The following is a 20,523-nucleotide window of genomic DNA, read 5'->3' as shown; positions in this document are numbered from 1 at the left end:
ATTGAATAAGCTGGATGACTGATAATCCATACTTAGAACAATTCTCCTCTGCTAAGTTAAAATAAAGCATAGTTATCTGATTCATTTTAATTTACGGTTAACCTCTATAAATTTAAGGCTCGAACAGCAATTTTACCACGTAAACGATAATAGTTACCATAATAACTAAACCAATGGCAGATTCTGCAGCCGCAACAGTTAAAATTACAATCACAAAAATTTGACCAAAAAGCGTATAGAGCACACGAGATTCAAATAGAAGTAAAATAGTAGAAGCCAGTAAAACTAGCTCTACACACATTAACATAATAATTAAATTACTTCTATTAAGAATAATACCTAATATTCCGATTAATAAGATGATAATTGATAACACTAAATAATTCATGCGCCAATACTAATTACAAGCTATAAACTGACACTTTTTCCATGTCCGGTTGTTTATATCATTAATAGATAAGATGCCCCTAAAACTACAATTGATAATGTCCCACTAATGATAAATAGTATTAGTATTCCTTTGAATTCCATGTTCCTCTCCATATTCCTAAGCGGAGACGTGCATTAGCACTTGACCAGACAGCACCTGAAGGTGCTTCTGCTGATTTGTAGGAAAAGATCTTGCCTACTACTTGATGATTCCTCGTGGGAATTATATAAAAAAGGTGAATTTGCCTGTTTAGCTAATAATCTAGCCCCTATCACAGCGACTAGTAGCACCAAACTAGCAATTATTACTAATTCATAATAAGTAGAAAAAGATGACTTCCAATTGCCCCAATGTTAGTTCTTGATCCTATAACAGGATTGCTGATATATTTAGGGATATTGGTTAGTGAACTATAAAATAGGAATATAACAGATAGTCCTACAGGTAAAAAATGTGAGTAATCTTGAGAGTCTAATTTATTAGGCTGTTGAATTAACATAATGACGAACAGGAATAAAATAGCAATAGCCCCTCATACATAATTATAAATATTAAGTCTATATAGTCTAATCCCAACGATATAAACATAACAGCAGCATTAACAAAAGCAGTAACTAACCACAATACTGAATAAATAGGATTCGACGTAGATATAACCATAAGAATAGCTCCAACTTTTCCTAATGAGAATACTATAAATAAACTACTCGTATTATTTAATATATTTCCTGCAGCCATATCGATCTCTATAGGGGCTACTAATTGTCATCGCCCGCCTATTCTTAATCATTGGACTAACTAACATAACACTATATGCAGGGGCGGATCTAGACCGATGCAACCGATGCGAATGCATCGGTCAAAATATTTACATATTAAAATCTGCGAGTTTGCATTTTAATGAAATAAATAGCAAATATTATTTTCGAATTATTTAAAACGCACATTTGACAGTGATATATTGTTTAGTTAACTTATAGATTTCGCAGTTTTAAGCTAAAATTTGTTCTAGAAATAACATTTGTGTTCTCCGATAATTTTGTCGTATTCCATGACACAAATAGCGAAAGAAAAGTCGATAAAATTTAGCGAAATTTTGTCGTGAATACATAATTAGTAAGTAATTATAGTATTCTGCCAGCACGTCACGGTAGATGGAAGAGGCATCGCTACGTCACAGTAGATTTGCGATGCATCGGTCGATGCATCGGTCCCGAGTCCTTTTCCGCGTGAAATCTACTGTGACATCAGCAAAACCATTGTTTTAGGGCCTCACGTCACGGTAGATTTTGCCGCTGAGCGATGCATTTTCCATAATTTTGTGATTGTGGGCACATGGCACCGATGCATTCAACTTTGAACTTCAAAGTTGAATGCATTGTTATTTGATCACTTGATATAACTCGCAATCATCGATCGAAGTCATGGCTGTCGAGAATATCAAACACGATCTGTGTACTCTGCTTCGAGAAGAGAAGTCATTTGATATTAATGGAGTGCGTCGAACCTATGAAACGAGAGCTGCTACTTTTATTTCAAAATCCTCTCCTTGGAATCCCTTTTCAAAGGGTAAAAATGGGAGATATGTCAAGTGAAATGTTAATACCTAAGCACTTGACAGTTCATTGGCAAAGTGGAGAACTAAGAGCTTTAAAGTAAGTAAATTTACCTTTATGCTTGCATGTTTTAAATGTAAATAGTGTACTCATTTCAGACTCAGAGTGTAGTCGTGTAGATAACGACGAACAATCATCATAAAATATACACGATGTCATATTACTTATGCAGCACTTATACTTGTATTCATATGTAATATAATACAAACTGTAATATGCAGGGGTAGGTGCGATTTTAGTTGCATTTTAGTTTATGTATTGTATGGATTACATTAAAAATGTAATGACTGTATTCCTTCTTCCAATATACTTATGACTTCAGTAGAAGCTAACATTTTCTTTTCCAAATAACCCTGTCAGACATTTAAGTTTTGAATTCTTCTGATTTCTAATTTTTAGCCACACAATGAGAATTTTCTTAACTCTGCTATATTTAGAACTAGAGGTGATGGTAATTGTCTGTACAGAGCCTGCTCAAAATTACTTTGTGGCAAGGAAGACCTATGTCATTTGCTGAGAGACTTGACAAGCATTGAGCTATTCAATCACCAGGAGTATTATGCTAACCACCCTTACTTAAAAGATAAGTTGCATTTTTAAGTCAGAAAATACTGCTTTTCTGCATCAGTATCAGATGTGGCTTTAGGCAATGGCTATGATAGGAAAAATCCAAGCACAAAGGTAATAGTAGTTAAAGAGGAAGCTCTAAATAATGCATGCAATGGTACTTATTCTTCACTTATGTGTATATTTGGTTTGTCTTCTGTCACTGGAATGACTATAATTTCAGTTTATCCCGAAAAGTTGGACCAGGAGACCAAATATTCACAATTTCTAAATGGTAAAATTCTTCCACGGCAAGCACACCAACATATTTCAAGTCAACTTGTTCAGCCTGCTAAGTTAATTTTAATGTGGACAACTACTGGTGCTTATTCTCTTCCAGAATTAGATATAGAATTTCAACCCAATCATTTTGTACCACTAATTGAATTTAATCAAACTAATAACTCAAGAGTTAATAATAAAAAAAAAATTACTGACCACTTTAAAGTTGATGTCTTACAGAAAAATAAAAGTGGACTTGAGCAACAAATAGACACAACTTTGGTAGCACCTGCAAAATCCTCACCAAGGGAAGACTTAGATGGCAGCAGCTATGATTGCTTGAAGACTTCCTTAAAACGTGGGTTAAATTAGTGATTGTTCATGTGCAAATATATTTTAATTATAGGTAAGCATGCTTTTCTAAGAACATAAGTAAAGCATACCATGCAATATAAAGTATTCGTTGTGGGATGGAGGATATTTTTGTACATGTGAATAAATCCTTCCTTCTAAACATGAGATCGTCAAATTGGCAACAAGCTTTCACTCAAATGCACCAAAACAATGACCTATGATATATGACCTTGCATGTTAACGCATTCAGGCTTTATTATTTTGAATGTAGTCGTATACCTACATCTTAGTAATGTTTTATTTAGGACCTCTTTCATGCGACTTTGAAGATGGAAAAGTATCAAATGCTTCTTGTCCCTTGTCAAAATCTGTAAAAACTGATATGACAGATGTTGATCCCTTGGATATTGGACATTTTGTATCTGTGGCGGCCCTAGATGACGACACAAAGCTAAGACTTATAACAAATCACTGGAAGCCTCCCCTTCTTTCAATTTTCCTTTTCTGAGAATGGTAAATCTTCAAGAAAATTTTGTGCTGGCTGGCTAGATCGTTGGTCCTGGTTGTGCTACTCTAAATTATTTGATGGAGCCTTTTGTTATTATTGCGTTTTTTTCGGTCATCAAACAGGACATAATGGTTCAAAGCTTAGTAAATTATTTAAGGAACCCTTCAGAAACTGGCAATGTGCGGCAACAAAATTTTACCAGCATGACAAATATTCCCTAATTCACCGTGACTCCAAGTTACGTTTGTCGCAGTTCCAACGTATGATGAAAGGTAAAACTATTGGCATCGACGAACAAGCCGATCATCTTAGAAGTGCCCGCATTCAATACAATCGTGACGTTTTAGGCTCTATTATTAAAACTATTATACTGGCAGGCAGACAGAATCTTCCCTTACGATGCCATCGAGCAGATGCCAATTGTTGTAAGGTATGTTGACTCAAAGCAAGAAATTAATGAACGATTTATTGAATTTGTTGAGTGTGAAGGAATGACTGGCGAAGCGCTAGCGAAGAATATCGAAGATACTTTAAACGAAGTTGGGCTACTACTTTCCAACTGTCGTGGTCAGTGCTATGATGGTGCCAGTGCAATGTCAAGCAAATCAAAGGGAGTTGCTTGTCGTATTTTAAAGAAAAATCCAAAAGCTTTGTATATCCATTGCGCTAGTCATCGATTGAACCTTGTTGTTGCTAAAGCATGTGGTGAGCAAACTGTCAAAAACATGTTGGGGCATGCTCAAAGATCTTCAGTTTCTTCAGCCCATCCCCCCTACGAATGCAGTGCTTGAGGCAGAATATGGAAAAGTCTGGGTTACGTCGTAAAAAACTAGGAGCTCCATCCACAACGCGTTGGGTTGAACGGATACGTACACTTGATGGATTTGTGGAAGCATTTGTACCTGTTTGTCAAAGTTTAGAGTACATGAAGCTCAATATGAATAAAGATTTTGATAATTCAAGTAGGGACGCAGAGGGATATCTTCGTTCCATAAAATCTTTCGAATTTATTGTTAATCTTGTGATTACATCAAATGTTCTGCATCACACAATGTCGTTGACTGTCCAACTGCAGCAAAGGATGATCGATATCGCTGAATCAATTAAACATATAAATCTTTTGAAGTCACAATTAAAAATTTTACGCAGCTCGGCTGATACAATTCATGACCAATACTACGAAGAAGCAGTGGATTTAGCAAACAGAGTAAACGTTGATGAAAAATTCCTCGACTTTGCAATGTTCAGACAACTCGTGAAAACTATCCTGCACATACAGCACGTGAATACTACCGCATGAAACTAACCATCCCTCTTCTTGATCACTTGATTGAACAGATGGAATTTCGGTTTTCTTCAGAGGTGTGCGATATTTATCGTGGATTCTATATTATACCTAGTATTTTTCTCAATTGCAAGGACGTTAATTGGAAGGAAGAGTTTATGAAGTTTGCTGTTGCATATAAAGAGGATATGCCACACTTTCGGAAAATACATGCTGAATTAGGATTGTGGGAAACAAATTGGAAAGGGGGCTTTGAGAAAGTTAAGTACGATTCAATTGCCGACACGCTTCGAACTTGTAACAAACTTGCGTTTCCAAATATATTTACAGCGCTTAAGATACTCGCTGTTGTGCCAGTCACTACATGTGAGTGTGAAAGATCCGTTTTGCCCTTCGTCGAATGAAAACTTGGTTACGTAGCACAATGATCAACGAAAGGTTAAATGGATTAGCCCAAATGCATATTAATGATGATATTAAGTGTGATGTCGAAGAAGTGATTAATACCTTTGCTAGACAAAACCCAACGAGGATGCAATTTCTTGATATCCTGGAGGATAAAGAAACAGATGCTTGACGATGAGCTCCATGAGAAATTCTTAATGCTGATAAACAACCTACATTTTCTTTGAGAGTTATCTTGTTTTCAGCCGTTATTGAGAGGACGAAGACCACGTTTAAACATTGATTTTCTTAAACATTTCATCTTTGCTGTGGTTGGAAGAAGACGATCTTTCAACATTGCTTTTATAATTGTTGTCATCTTTGCTGCCGTTAGAAGAAGACCATCTTTGAACATTGCTTTTATTAAACTTTTCATCTTTTTTTACCGTTGGAAGAAGACCACCTTTGAACATTGCTTTTATCAATGCTGTTATCTTACAAAAGACGGCTCATGTTATTTTTTCGATAAAATTTACGCTTAAGATTTTTCTGTCACCTTTCCCAAATCGCTGGAAAATGCTTCTCGGATAGTGAAAATTCAAAAATTTTCTGGGGGAGCATGCCCCCAAACCCCGCTAGGGGTGGCTCGCGCCTTCGGCGCTCGCAATGCATCGGTCAGCTAAGGAGCTGGATCCGCGCCTGTCGCTGAGTAGAACTAGAAGTAACGTTTTTCAAGTCGACAAGAATCGAGCTATTGCATATGACTTGTATTTATTGCGCAATCAAAATACATTCACCGTGGCTCACCGTGGCGCACATGACCAAAACGTTCCCTGTGATTGGCTTGCAACGCTGCACCGTGGCTAAAGGTTACTATATTTAGCAACTATTGCGAAATTTTTTGAACGCTGACCGTGGCATTTCATTCTGAGATTGCAGGTTCGAATTTACGAACATATTCCGAGCATATTCATGGCGTATTCGGCAAGATTCGAGACGCTTTCGGTGATTTTACAGTTCAGAGTTTAACTGGTTGACAATACTATTTTAACAAGACGTTTAATGTGAAGTTTTTGTTCTGTTAACACAAATTTTTGACAAAAAATTACAATATTCATTCAATTCTTGCTTTTGATCGAATTTTGCTATATTTGAGCAAAATTTTTAATCATGAAAAAGTCAACCCTGGAAAGACTTAAGTGGCAGAATTCTGACCGTGGCTCAAGCCAATTTCGCCATGGCTTAGATCCGCCCCTGAGTGGGCCATATTCAACGCCAGGGAAACAAGCTACCATCATACCAATTAACTTGGCCACTTCCCGTATGATAGGAGAGTCAGATTTTAGCACCCCCCTGGCAACCTCGCATAATTTGTTGTGTTTCTCTATGGATAGAGATAGTCATATCTATTGAATTTAACATAAACCCAAATGTTGTAAAATCTGTGTGGGTTCTGTAACAGATTTATCTTTATGGGGTAAGAATCCTAACTCCTAACTTCTGAAACAATTGTAGAGTGTCATGTACGTTTTGCTCGCATTCTGAATAGGAGTAGCACATTAAAAAAGACTCATCAATGTAACCGTAATAGAATTGTGCCTAAGCTCCCTCAGCTTAGAACATACAGGCTTGAGTATCTTTGTAAATAAACGTGGAGCGGAAGATAATCCTTGAGCAAGGCATGTGAAATGGTACAGATTACCTTTCTTTGATGCTCTATGTGCATTGGTATTGAGTAAAAGGCATCTCTGAGGTCAACGGATGCCATGTAGCCCCCATGTCGCATGAGCTGAGTACAAGTATGGATAGATTCCATTTTAAAGTGGTGATATGTTACAAATGTGTTAAGCTCTTTTAGGTTTAATATCGTTCTAAAAGATCTATCTTTCTTTGCTCTAAGAAAGATATTGGAGATAAACTCGCCCTGTTCATGCATGCTTGCAACAATGATACCTTTCTCTAGAAATTTTGTAACTTGACGATCGACATTTTGGACTTCCAAAGGAGACATTTTTATAGAGTGGGGTTGTTTCAGCTGGATTGAGTCTAAAAGAAAATCAATCTTTTATCCGTTTACAGCTGATAAAACGGAAGGATCATGAGTTAGCTCCCTCCACTTCCCAATAAATTAATGTATCCGCCTGCAACTATACTACAATCATTGTCTCCCCAGATATGATAGAAGTACTACACCCACGTTTACTAGAACTTACATGGTCGAGAATAGGAGTCACTGCTTTCTTAGTGTTTTTCCCCCTGTTCCGACTGTCCTCTTGGGTTGGTTTTGATAGTACTTGCGTCTTTGGGGTCGGCTTTGCAAATGACCGCCCCGACGTTGGGATAAAAAAGGCACATTGGAATTATATGAGCTGGTCGACCGTTGATCGTTGCGTTTCCGTTTTTGGCTTGTCAGTTGCTGTGCAGCCTTTTTGCTTTCTTTTACTGTTTTCAGGCGTTCCTTTAAATCATCACCAAACAGTTCTGCAGCAACAGGTTCTTTGTTACTACAGATTGCCTTGTAATTTTCATAAAGGTCAACTTTGAACAAGTCCGTGCGGCACATGTTCAGATCATAATTAGCTGAAGCGAGAAGCACAACAGTTGTGGACAGACCATCCCAGATAACCTCTGGTGTCGGTGCAGGTGTTGTAGGGATTGTTTCAAGAGAGGTACTAATCGTTCCCGCAATTCGGGAAATCGGAATGAGGCCCTTGATTAAGGCTTCTTATAATTTTTGTAGACGTACATACATGCTACGTGTGGATTTTTTAGCAATGTCCCAAATTTCTTGGTTCACCTTTGTAACTCTTAACAGGTCACAGTTTTCGGGGCGTTAATAATATTAGTTGGCAATGGTTGGTCTGTCGGTTAATTCTCCGTCACTTTGTGAATCAGCTCATCTACCAAAGCATCGCTCTGGTTTGCTAGAGCAGGTGCTGTATCTAAAACTACAGCAGCAGCCCCGTTGGTTTAGTGTTCGTCGTCAGTTTCTCCTTCAGACATATTAACACCATGGTTCATTTGGCGTGCGTCATCATAAGCCTGCTTGAGCTCTTTTACGACAGGAGCAAAAGTATTCATCAAGGCAGTAAGTTGATCGACCTTCCTGTTAAGGTCATCCAAAATAGTTCTCCCGTCATTTCCTTCTTCTAGGAGATTGTTGTTGTTGGCTTCAGCAGGGTGTTTATACCCGCCCCCCCAGATTTGCTCATTTTCCCTTGTAGAGGAGACCGTTTCTGTTGCGGTTCATCGTTTACATTCACGTCTCCTAATAAGCCCGACAGCATCGGATTAGGTTAGTTATGCAAGAGAGTCAAGTCGTCAGCTTGCTCAATTGTTTCGCTGACTTGTACCATTTGTTGTTAAATAGATTATCTAATTACAGAAAAAGAGTTTGCCGCGCAAACTTAGTGGTTATGTAGGTGTTTTGTCCTGTATTGTTTTTTAAGACTTTTTTATCGTTCTACACACCAGGATGGCAAATTATTTCATGGATTATTCAAATATAACCAAACACACCATCTGTAATGTCGGTGAGCAAGGTAGAGAATGACCAATGTGCGCATGCGTAGTAACGCGTGGGATCTCTGCGGTAGATGCTAATAGAATGTAAATCTCTCTCTCAATAATCAGCGAAGAACTTATAATAAATCTCTAAAAAATCATGAAATATAAAAGGATCGCTGATACTACACATCCCACGGAAAGTTTACACTACGATTGACACGGACTGTCTAACTCATACAAACTTTTGCCACACACCACAATACTGTAAAGTTTTCACGGAAGTTTTACACTAAAAAGTAAAAGTTATTAAAATGATAACTCTAGCAGCAGGAGAGTAAATTCATCAGGGAGCCAGTGAAGAAAAAGTAATAGACAGAAGCTTCTTTTCCATCTTCTTGCAACAAGAAAAGTATGTAGGTCTGAACACAGGTTGAAGAAAGCCATTAATACGTCAAGACGACATGTATTTCCGTATTTATGTGCAGGATTTGGCTTTTTCATTTACATATACTCCACAGCAATGATTGTATGGACAAAATATGACATTAATTATTGACTTGATTTCTGATTACCAAATAACAACAGTACACTCTAAAAACATCCTGGTTAAAAAATCCTGGTTGAATGAATTTCAACCCCAAATATGTTAAGTTAACTCAGATTTTATTAAAATCGGGTTAATTTTTAGTTCAACACTTTAGTGTAGTTCACTGTACTACCAGGATCCAGATTAAAGTGGTTATATCACGAATTTTAGCCCCCCTTTTTTATTAGCTAAATTGAAAACCTTGTTTCAGTGATTTTAAATCTGCAATTATTATTGAAATTGGATTCGTGAAAGTGATTTTACGGACGTTCAAAGTCACGATTTTCAGCATTTTTTTTGCGAACTTTTTGATCGGTATGCTAATGACTTGTGACGTAGAAAGTTGAACACATATATCAACATGGCGTATTCTACTAGTAATCTTAATAAGAAACGCGGAGGAAAACGCTGTGTTGCTGGCGGACCTAATCAAATTAGTTGCGCCAATGATTCAAAAACCGAAGGAATTTCGATGCATCTGTTTCCTAAAAAAGAAACAGAGCCGCAAAGACATAGAAAATGGGTAAATTTTGTGCGTAAATATAGACCGGGTTTTGAGGCTTCCTATTCTTGTTTTGACCTTAATTTGAGCGTGTAAGTCAAGCTCAAAAGAAGGTTGAAGAAAGATGCTTTCCCAACCATTGGCGTGGCTGGGATTCCTGAACCATTACAGGACGAAATAACCGATCGAAAGCGAAGACAAGTAAGTTTACGCTTGTTTATGTTAATTTTTCTTTTGTCATATGTAAATTCGATATAAGTTTTGTAGATTATTCGACATACTCTCCATAAGCCATCGCTGAAGGAAACATGTTCTCTCAATGAGGAAGTACCATCTACTAGGGATGAAGCTGAGCATGTTTAAGTATGCACTGGGAAGCAAACGATTCGCCATTTGAACGGCTTGCTATTTTCCATTTTACATTTATGCTATGATTTAATTCCATATATTTTTCTTTTGTCTTTTTCCCAGACTGACATTGAAGAAAAGATATTCTTTCATTTAATTCTTTCAGCTTAACCTCTCAGTAGTTGCACCAATTTGTTTTTATTGTTTACTCTTGTTTCAAACCATTAAACTGCATGTCAACTTATATAGTGCATCCATGTATCTCCTATTTGGTTTTCATCTAGGCATATTTCCTGACCATTCCAAACTCACCAAAGAAGGTCAACAGTCTCTACAGTGCACAAGTTAAAAGACTATTCCATCATCGCCCCTCTGATGGTATGTAACCTGTTGTGTTATCACTTGGATATGCTTTCCGAATAAAGTGGTAAACACAAGCAGGTAAAGGCCAAGTATTCTCCCATCCCATAGACCCATCATCAACCATCTGTATGTACCACAGCTCTCAAGTACCTGAAGTAAATATTGACTAATTATTGTTGATGAAACAATGTTGATTATAACATTGTTTCTCATACAATTTACAATCTTACATATTTAATGATTGTGATGCTTGGCGGCGATAAGCACGTCCATTCCTATCTCTCAATAGTGGCCCGACGTTTTCAAGGACAGCCTCATGAACTAAAGGCCCAAATTTGGCATGCTGTGTTATGCATGATATTTTCTCAATGCTGCCATCGAATGTCATTTTCTGCAAAGCTGGTCCAATTTCCTTACAGCATCTGTACTCTAATGCGCCTTCTAACAAATCGGTATAACAGCATTAACAATTACACCTGAAACGTGGGAGCATTCTGGTTTATAAAGTAACTTTATGTATATTACAAACAGGAGAAAACAACAACTTACCATTCACCAAGTGGAATTACGCCATCACTTCGTTGTTCTAATGTCGCAGGGAGAATTCCATCGGGATCATCTGGAGTATGCACTTCATCACCATCTCCTGCTAGCGGTTCATCTTCATATGCGAAGTCGTTTAAATGCTCGACATAACCCACGGATTCCGAGCTCGAATCAGATGCTCATTCAGACATCGAATTCGAATTATCTGAGCACTGATTTGAGGCCATACTTTCCGGAAAACTTGTTTTTTAATATTTTATTGAAAATACTGTCATTGTTTGTTTTTAAGACAAGAAAAACGACAACAAAATCACCTTCTATAATATAATATTATATTGACGGAAACAGACGTGTTCAACTATCTACGTCACAAGTATCAATATGGCGTCGTAAAAAATTCGTAAATAGTACCCGACTTTGGAGGCAAAATTAAGCAACTTATATTTATCTGTTTAAGTCCAGCGACATGTCATGGTTCTTCAAATAATCCAAATTTTCAATTAAGCTAATAAAAAAGGGGGGCTAAAATTCGTGATATAACCACTTTAAGAAAAATCAAAATGGCGGCTCACTAATTTTCGGGACGAAAAAGTCAAACTTTGTTTATAATTTGCGCCATTAATGCTTTTACAGAAACAAAAAAATAAAAAAAACTTTTTCGGGTGTCGATATACATATTTAGAAAATTTGAGAAGATGCCAATCGTTGGAAAACGCTATTTAAATGCTGTCATTAGTTTAAGTAGTGGGGAAAACAACTAGTATATTGCATGCAGCTCATGACAACATCCTAGTGATAAAAACGAAGCACTAGTCTGGACAAACTCCATTGATCTTAAATAATTAGTTGAGAATACGTACGCTTCTTTTGATCGTTTGATCATAGCAAAGGAAACAACCCTGTGCGAATTCCGGGGTTTGACGGCCAACTGAGATAAATAACGAAGAAAACTCTGTCATCTGAGATTGAGAGCAACTGCTTTGTTAAGCTTTCATGAAATGGGGAAAGAAAAATGGCTGATCGAGAAGTACGAGAACCGCTCGACACTTTGAACTTAGGCAATAAAGTTTTAGTGAAAAAGTCATATTTTAATCTAATAAAGATTTAAATCAAAACCAGTGGCGTAGCCAGCCCTCAAATTTAGTCCTGCTATGTTAATTTTTCTGTGGTCACTTACTGTAAAAACAAAAGATTTCCAAAGAAATGAATAATGTTAATGATCTAAAATTTACATAGCAGGACCAAAACTTGCGAGCTGGCTACGCCACTAATCAAAACTAGTGACGAGAATTCTAAAGTACAAGTATATTTCCATCAGAGTTAATAACATTAGTAGCTGCATTCATCAACGATACAGCTTTGTTGGTGTTGAAATTTAAAAGTTAGCAAACAACCATGTGTTGGCTACAATATTTAAAAATAATCAGTGTATTTCTGAACAATTATGATTGTTGTAAGTGTTTTAAGTCATTGCACCAAATACCAGTGGCAATCTCCTCAAGCACTTTATTTTGTACCTGACAGTTATAAATTTACTCATGGAAATCTAAACAATAATTTTGGAATGATTGACCCTCTGAAAAATTGACAATTTTGGGAGACTTGTCACGCAGCAAGAGGAAAATAATCGTTTCGAGTCTATGCTTAAGCCTTTATAAACTGTGATGGCAGACCTAAGAGAATTGTCGTCAAACTAACATTACCCATAAGAGCCTGGTCTTGATAGAGGTCTGAGAAGCTAAGAGAAGAACAGTTAAATAGACAGACACTTGACTATAAAACACAATAATATATTTAATATAGTTTCACAAAATATAATTTCATCTCAATTCTAAAATACACTGTCTTCATGGTAAGTAGTGTTTGTCTTAATACTAGGTACAATCTCCAAAAGCACAACACTTTGTCTCAAAGCTATAAATATTCATGACAATTTATATGAGTTTTGAAATGCACAACAACTTTAATAATTTACTATCTTTGTAGACAAGTCACACAGGAAGAGCTGAATGATAGAGTCACACTACATGCTTGATAAAGTATAAACTGTGATTACAGTAAGGGCAATGGAGGATTGATAACTGATTGATGCCAAAATTCATATATTTTTGTTATGTAATCTCTAATGGCAATTGATTTCAATAGAAACTAACACAGTAAAACAGGCATTTATCAATATTTGTTCCATCTTACTAGTTATTATCAATCCTCGGCCACCCTTGTATTCGAGACCTGTGAGGTACTTGGCCTGAAACTAGCTTCACAGGGCATTAGAACCTAATCATTTAGGAAAACAACCCTCTGAAATAAATAAACTTTCAACTAATATAATAAAAAATTTCCATGATTATAACTGATTATAACATCGTCAATTATTATCTTCAAACACTTTGTACTGACAAAAAGCAGCATAGCTTATTCAAAGAATGCCATTGGGACCACGAAATTCAGTTGATGAGAAAATTATTGCCTGACTGTCGCCACAAATCAAAATATGACATTGTTTACATCATTGATTATCACCAACCATTTCACAGAATTATAGACTTGAATATAACTGTAATACCAAAATCTTCTCTGGAAGAATATGAAAAGCCAGAAGCTTCGAATTACAAGCAGGTAAATACAAAGTCACATTTAGTAATACCACGAACGACAATAATCAACCGAACGATAATCGACGATAATGCTCAATGAACAGTCACATGACACGAGCGAGCACCCTTCGGTATTTGACGATAATTCTACTACGTCATCAGCTATGGTCGTGTCAGAGTTGTACGAGAGAGCGTACGCATGCGCAAGTTAGCCAGTTGTGTACGTCTTGTCGCAAGCACAGAATAGATACATACAGAAGCGCCACTTGATGTCGGAACCTTTGATGTTCGTGTCCGCACAGCATCCGGGCAACTTTACACGGCGGCCATGTTTCCAGCCAGATAAATTCAGCCAGATCGCAATATAATATATAGTTCTACGGATGGGTTTTGGCAAATAAACCCAAAGATTTCTATAGATTGGCCATTTTTTCGTGTGGATACAGTTAACACATCAAGCTCTCAACAATTTATCATTAATTCGACGTCCGTTTTGATAAATGAGGGTTTATTCGGAATATTTACAAAGCAGATATGTATCTGACGAGATGCGTACTCGGTATATGGTTTGTCGTCAGTTTTAATTTTATCATATAAGAATTCTGCAGAGAATCTTGAAGACATTTGTTCTAACATTTGGAATCTCGGTCGTGGCTGAAACAAGTGACAAATTAAATTATCCTCCAGTTAAGTTTATATATTGCAAATAACGTTTGGCAGGACATTCGAATCACCAAAATTGTCTACCCAGGTGTTTTAAACTATCAGAAGAGATGCTGCATGGCCACTATGAAAGTCATCTGATGCCAAAATATTTTGTATTCATCACAGTTGTGACTTGTGAAGCTTGAATGACTTTTGAGCTAGTTGGAACATAAGCAGCAGCATGTTGGCCTCCACCAATAAAGTGCTTGAATAGCAATTTGTAAAACATATACTGCCATATGTTCCACATGACTTAACTTTGTTATTTCTGCCTTTTTAAATTCAATTAGGAGATTATTTATATATTTGACATGGATGCTTATTGATGATGTGAGATGTGAGAACATAAAAAAGCTTCCTGAATGCTTTTGTGAATTGGATTGGTGTTGGCTTGGCACAGTTTCCCCCTGTCAAATGTTTTAAAAAAGTTTTCTGGTGTATCTGTGTTTCACCTTTTGGTAAACATTTTACTGTGTAAAGTATTACGATTTAAATAATGGCATTAAGAGTAACTATAACTGGTTTTTGTCAGAATAAGTTCTGTTTGTGACATGATTACTTACAATAAAAATTTTAATTTACTGAATGAAGTTTATGGATTTTAGCAAAATTAAATTTTCGAGCCCTTTGTTGCAATAATTTCTCTGCTGGTTGATCAATGCGGTGAATCAAACATAATTCTAATCATTTTTCACATAATTGTTGGTCACAACTCACAAGTGAAGTTTAACCAAAGAGGTAAGCTGTAGGAGCTTGACAATATGTTTGACATAATGGTAAATTTGTTAATTTAATTGTAACAATTTATCAATAACTTCATTCTTTAAAAAATTGTAATTTCATATATTGTTTATTAAAAATAAGACAACAAAAAACATCTTTATTTGTAAGTTAATACAAATTTGACAGACATGATAGCCACAGGAACTCAATATACAATTACAAATAAAAACTTTCAATTACAATTATGCAGACAAGCTACATTGCAAATAAAAAGCCCCGATTCAAGAATCAAATATAAAATAAATTAGTTTAGTCCAAATTTTATACCAATAACGTCTTCATCTGAAGAACGTTCTTTACGCACAGTAGGTCGTTTTATCGCTTCTATCAAATCCGTTGACCATTCTAATAGGAAACTCTTTACCAGAAAATACAGAAATGGAATCACACTAAATATATTTATTACTTTTGTCCTAAATTATAAATTCTTAGGGCAACTGCCGTTCAATATAAGAGACGTTCTAAACATGGATCTCGCACACAATTTAAGGCAAGAAACTATAAAACCCGTAAAATTATATTTGAAGAACGTATTTTACAACAAAACTGTTTCTCACCTCATATGCTTGGTATCCTATCCGATGGCATTAAAAATTTTGTCCATAAGTGAATTTAAATTCGTCAAATTTTCGAAAAACAACTCTTCATAATATTAATCTATATACATTCTGGCCAGTTTATCTAGCTGGAGTAATGGCGGACGCAAAAGATGCGCACTTAACAACTGGGTACAAGTAGGGGACAGATTTTTCGCTGAGTGGCGCTTCTGTATGTATCTATTCTGTGTCGCAAGCGAAGCTACGGAAAAATTTAGGAAGGATATTTATTCATTATAATCCTTCACATCCATAATACAATTTCTCACAGGATCTTCTAAAAAGGATACAATCGCTAATTACAGATAAGTTTATCGTTTTCCTAACGTTATTGCTCATAACTTTTGTTCCATTTATATAGAAACAATTAAAGTATGTCATCGATTGTCAAATTGCGATTTGCAGTTGTAGAAACAAGTACAACTACAAAGTTTCAGCCGCATCAAAAAAAGATTATGGACAATTGGGTTAAAGAAAAACTTGAAGAGTGGAATCTTTCCTGCTTGAAAGATGTTTTTGAAGGTAAATAAATGAAGTGTCTATATTATTTAGTACTTAGCTTTAGCTATATTTTTTTGTTTTTTTAGCTTTTTGTTCTTGAAACGGATGTTTTTCGAATTGCATTTTTTTAGAAAATATGATTGACGAGGAGGCCTTTCTCATTTTAAGCGAAGAAACCTTGAAGGAGATGAGGATTCCTATTGGACCACAAATCTAACTATTGAAAAATATCAAATTTCAGGTATACCAATGCTATCTTAATTCTGACTTTGGACAGTTGAATCGGTACACGAAAGCCTACCTAGCAACGCCTTAGCAACCATAATTTCAAACAGAGTACAAGCATCTAAAAGCAGTTTTTTATAGTTTCATTCACATATTGTTTTTTCGATACCGATTTTCAAAGTGTTGATAAGTTTGTACGTACAAAGAAACATGAGATATTATTGGCTTTAGGTGTTTTTACCACCTTTTACGAGATTCAAAACAACAAATTGCTTTGAGTAACATAATTTGAAGAGTTAACAAAAATGGTTTAAACTCAAGCCAACTCAATTATTCACATTAAACACTAAATTAAATTGAACAATATAAACTTTCTATTGATGCTATTTATTTTATCCAATATAGGCATCTTCAAGTCCTGAGTTTACTTGTCAGCCAAAAGAAAACGAGGCAAAGCGTTCAGTAGCAGCAAGTCAGTCTATATTTGAGAGCTGTGGGCTCAAACTTTTCAACCGAGAAAGAAACCCAGGAATGATTTTGTAAGCATTAACACTTGTAGAGCAATTGAACATCAAATACACTTTTTTATCTTTTTCTTTTTTTTTAAGAATAACAAATCGATTTTGGAAGAGTCCGAAGTTGGTGCTCAAGTGATGTGCGAACTGGATACGGATAAATTAAGCAGAAAAAGCAGAATCAAGATGGTTCAGATACTAGTGGCTTACATAATTAATCAGTTTGGAGAAAGGTTTGTGAAAATATGAAAGACTAAATTCACCACTTTTACTGCAACATGCAAGTCTACCTATGATGTCATCATAACAGTAAAAAATCGTAAAAATAGAAAATCGAAGAGTTGTACAAATTAACGCAATAGTAAAATGAGATTTTAGCAATGAAGCATCGTGTTAGAGAAACATGTAAATGTTTGTACTTTTTAGAAAAAGGTAAAATTTTTAGAGGAAGTAAGCAAAATGTTTCTATGAAATTATCATAATGTGAAATTGAAAATCCGAAATTTGACATTTATTACATTTCCAATGACGTCATAAGTACACATGCACGCTACCGCAAAAGTTCTGAATTGTTCAAGATCCAAGTTAAAATTGAAATAATTCAAAAATACAGGCCTCATGCAGACATCAAAATCCAAATGGAAAAGGCAGTGGTTGAGCAGCTTCCTTTCCTTAAAGACGAAGAGGGTCAAGGATATCTACGCGTTTCTCATTACGTTTAACTTTTGATTTGGAATAAAATGATGTATTTTACAAATATTTGTTTCTTTCTTGTACGTGATCGCTTTTTCAATTTTTAGGAAGCTTGGTACACGCCAGGAAAGGGAACTCATTCTGCTACAGAGTGGTTGGAAGAACGGCTTAGAAATGTTAGGAGAAAGAGCATAAAACACCGTCAGACTGAACAAGAATTTGCCTCAACTTCAACTTCTTTAAAACACTTGGCAAGATCTCTACCAGGTTAAATTCGTCAATTAAAAAGATATTAGAAGTTTATTTGATGGTGCTTGTAGAAAATTTGCTTTTTTTTTCTTAAAAAGAGCCAGTCTTAAATAAATCTGACCATGCTGGAATGAAGCAGTGGATGAAAGACAACTGGGAGCCTTTCTCAACCCTAAAAAGTTATATGCAGAAGACCGTCTTAAATCGATCAGAATGGATTGAAAAAACGCCACAACTTACAATACGAGAGGTTATGAAAGAATACCCACGTCTTATTAATGTCCCTGGCATGGTAAGGAAAATTCTTAAACGTTCTTTCGTTATGCATCATCTTGTACGGCTAACCAAATGTTTTCAAAAATTTATTCAGGTTGAAATAGACTTTGCAACATTGTATCCAGATGTCGCGGATAATCTTTTTCTGCGATTTACACCAGAAACAGAAGAGAAAATAATTTGTTACGCAGATACACAAACAGAAAAATGGACAAAATATTTGAATATTGCAACAAGAAACCTGAATTCCGGTAAAAATTGCGAAAACGGTTACATGATGCATGAAACATATGTGATACATGAAATACTTTCTTCATTGAAAGTCCTAAAACACTGACTTTTATTTATAAACTATTTTATAGATGAAGAGAAAAGAAATGCTGCGATTTGTCTCCTTCCATGCGTTTTTCCTACTGGAAGAAAGAATAAAAAGAGGTGTACAACTGATGAAGCATTATGTGCTTTTATCGATTGCCAACCGGTATCCGTCAAAAATCTTTTCATAACTTATTCACAGTACCTAATACGAATTTGTCAAAAAAGCACGGGCGTCAATCCTTTGTTAATTAAAGGGGACCATATTCTTATATTCTGTCATGCCGTCCTGATTTCTTTTGAAAGGGAAATTGTTTTGAAAAGAAATTAGACTGATGTATGAGTACATGAATATGTCCCCCCCCCCCCGCCTTAAAGCAAGATTGCTGCCATTGCAAAAAAAGATATAACAAAACCATGCATTGTTGATTTTTGGTACTTTATAGCATTGTCTCGTGCTGTTGTCAGCAAAATGTTTGAAAACATGAGCATTTTTTTCCCTGAGAAAGTTTTCCCTAAGTCCTATGAAACAGTGACAACTATCAATTATTTAAAAAAAGACAAAAGACAATATATGCATGGACTGTTTTGCACAAAATGCTAGATCATCACCATTTTCAAAAATTTCGGTATTAGCTCTGCATATAAGTAGTCGCATAATCAAACTCATGTATTTGATGTAAAAGTCTCAAGTATACTGTTTAATTATTTTTAGGTCGGTACAAACACACCTAAATATTTAGAAACAGCCTCAAGATGGCCGTTTGTTTTAGCAATTGGTATTCAATGCAGCCCAACGCAAGTGTTCGTTATAATCGGAGGCCAGGGCTTGGAGCCGCCTAATCTTGTGAGGGAAATTGATGTTTAATTTAAACTATTTTACGTACTTGATGTTAATTACCTTTGGCAGAGCTGTTCGTCGTGGGAGTTTATAGAAAAGGTTTTGTATGGCATTGAGGACCATGGAAAACAGAAGACTACACCTGCTGTTGTTGCAATGAGAGCAACATTAAAGTAATCAGACCATTGACGTTAAAAATATATTGATATAAATCTAAGCTTCTCCAGCTATTGCATGTACCTGTTGTTAATATACATGATACTTGTCTATCTTCTGTTTTTAGTTTTTACTAAATGTAAGTTGTGTCCGCGCAATGTTTTTTCTTAAACAAATATACTTTTTGAGCATAAATATACTCTCTCAATAAATCACTAAGAATCAACCAGGAATTTAACATGGCAGCTAGTTAATTTTAACCGGGACAAGTGTCAAAATTTCAACATTAGTTCGTGGTTGAATTTAACCAGAATAAGGGTTAATTAATTTAACCCCGATTCCTGGTTAAAATAACCAGGATTGCCTCGGTCCCATTTGGAATACTTTCCTGGTTAAAATTTAACCCCATCCTGGTTATTTTTAACCAGGATGTTTATTTCTATAGAAATAATTTTAATAATGAATCTTTCAAGGTTAGCTTTAATTTTTTTAGTTGGGTAATGACACTTTAAACCTAAATTTGGTTTAAATTTATATTTCACTCACGTTTGAATAATCATCATCTTCCTCAGATCCACGACAAAATATTTCACACACCCCACAAGCTTCTTATTCTGCTCTTTACATGTCGGATCCAATGTCAACTGATTTAATCTCATATTTTTGTACACTTGGCTTCACAAATTCAAAAAGAAAAGTTCTTGCCCAATAGAAAAACATTGTATTTCACAACGCCATAGTGAATGATACTCAAGCAACTTTAAACTTTAACTTCCATATTTACGATGAATGATTTTAATTGCTTTACGTTTGA

General features: G+C 35.7%; 2 protein-coding genes across 2 annotated transcripts; both read left to right on the top strand.

Annotated features, from left to right (window-relative positions):
- Window positions 1-2,673: 2,673 nt before the first annotated feature.
- LOC124452062 lies at window positions 2,674-3,736 on the top strand. The gene is made up of 2 exons (XM_047002656.1): window positions 2,674-3,232; window positions 3,534-3,736. Exons 1-2 carry the CDS (start codon window positions 2,788-2,790, stop codon window positions 3,734-3,736), a joined length of 648 nt encoding a protein of 215 aa, XP_046858612.1. The 5' UTR covers window positions 2,674-2,787.
- Window positions 3,737-16,106: 12,370 nt separating this feature from the next.
- On the top strand, window positions 16,107-19,904 carry LOC124450899. The gene is made up of 10 exons (XM_047001553.1): window positions 16,107-16,460; window positions 16,571-16,680; window positions 17,070-17,203; window positions 17,273-17,412; window positions 17,980-18,139; window positions 18,220-18,413; window positions 18,492-18,648; window positions 18,760-18,878; window positions 19,428-19,559; window positions 19,623-19,904. The coding sequence occupies exons 6-10, from the start codon at window positions 18,252-18,254 to the stop codon at window positions 19,728-19,730; spliced, it is 678 nt and encodes a 225-aa protein (XP_046857509.1). The 5' UTR covers window positions 16,107-16,460; window positions 16,571-16,680; window positions 17,070-17,203; window positions 17,273-17,412; window positions 17,980-18,139; window positions 18,220-18,251; the 3' UTR covers window positions 19,731-19,904.
- Window positions 19,905-20,523: the final 619 nt, after the last annotated feature.

This window comes from Xenia sp. Carnegie-2017, unplaced genomic scaffold, assembly GCF_021976095.1.
Source record: "Xenia sp. Carnegie-2017 unplaced genomic scaffold, XeniaSp_v1 HiC_scaffold_24, whole genome shotgun sequence".
Taxonomy (NCBI): domain Eukaryota; kingdom Metazoa; phylum Cnidaria; class Anthozoa; order Malacalcyonacea; family Xeniidae; genus Xenia; species Xenia sp. Carnegie-2017.
Note: the sequence above shows the minus strand (reverse complement) of the source record. Positions and strands in the feature narration are given on the sequence as shown.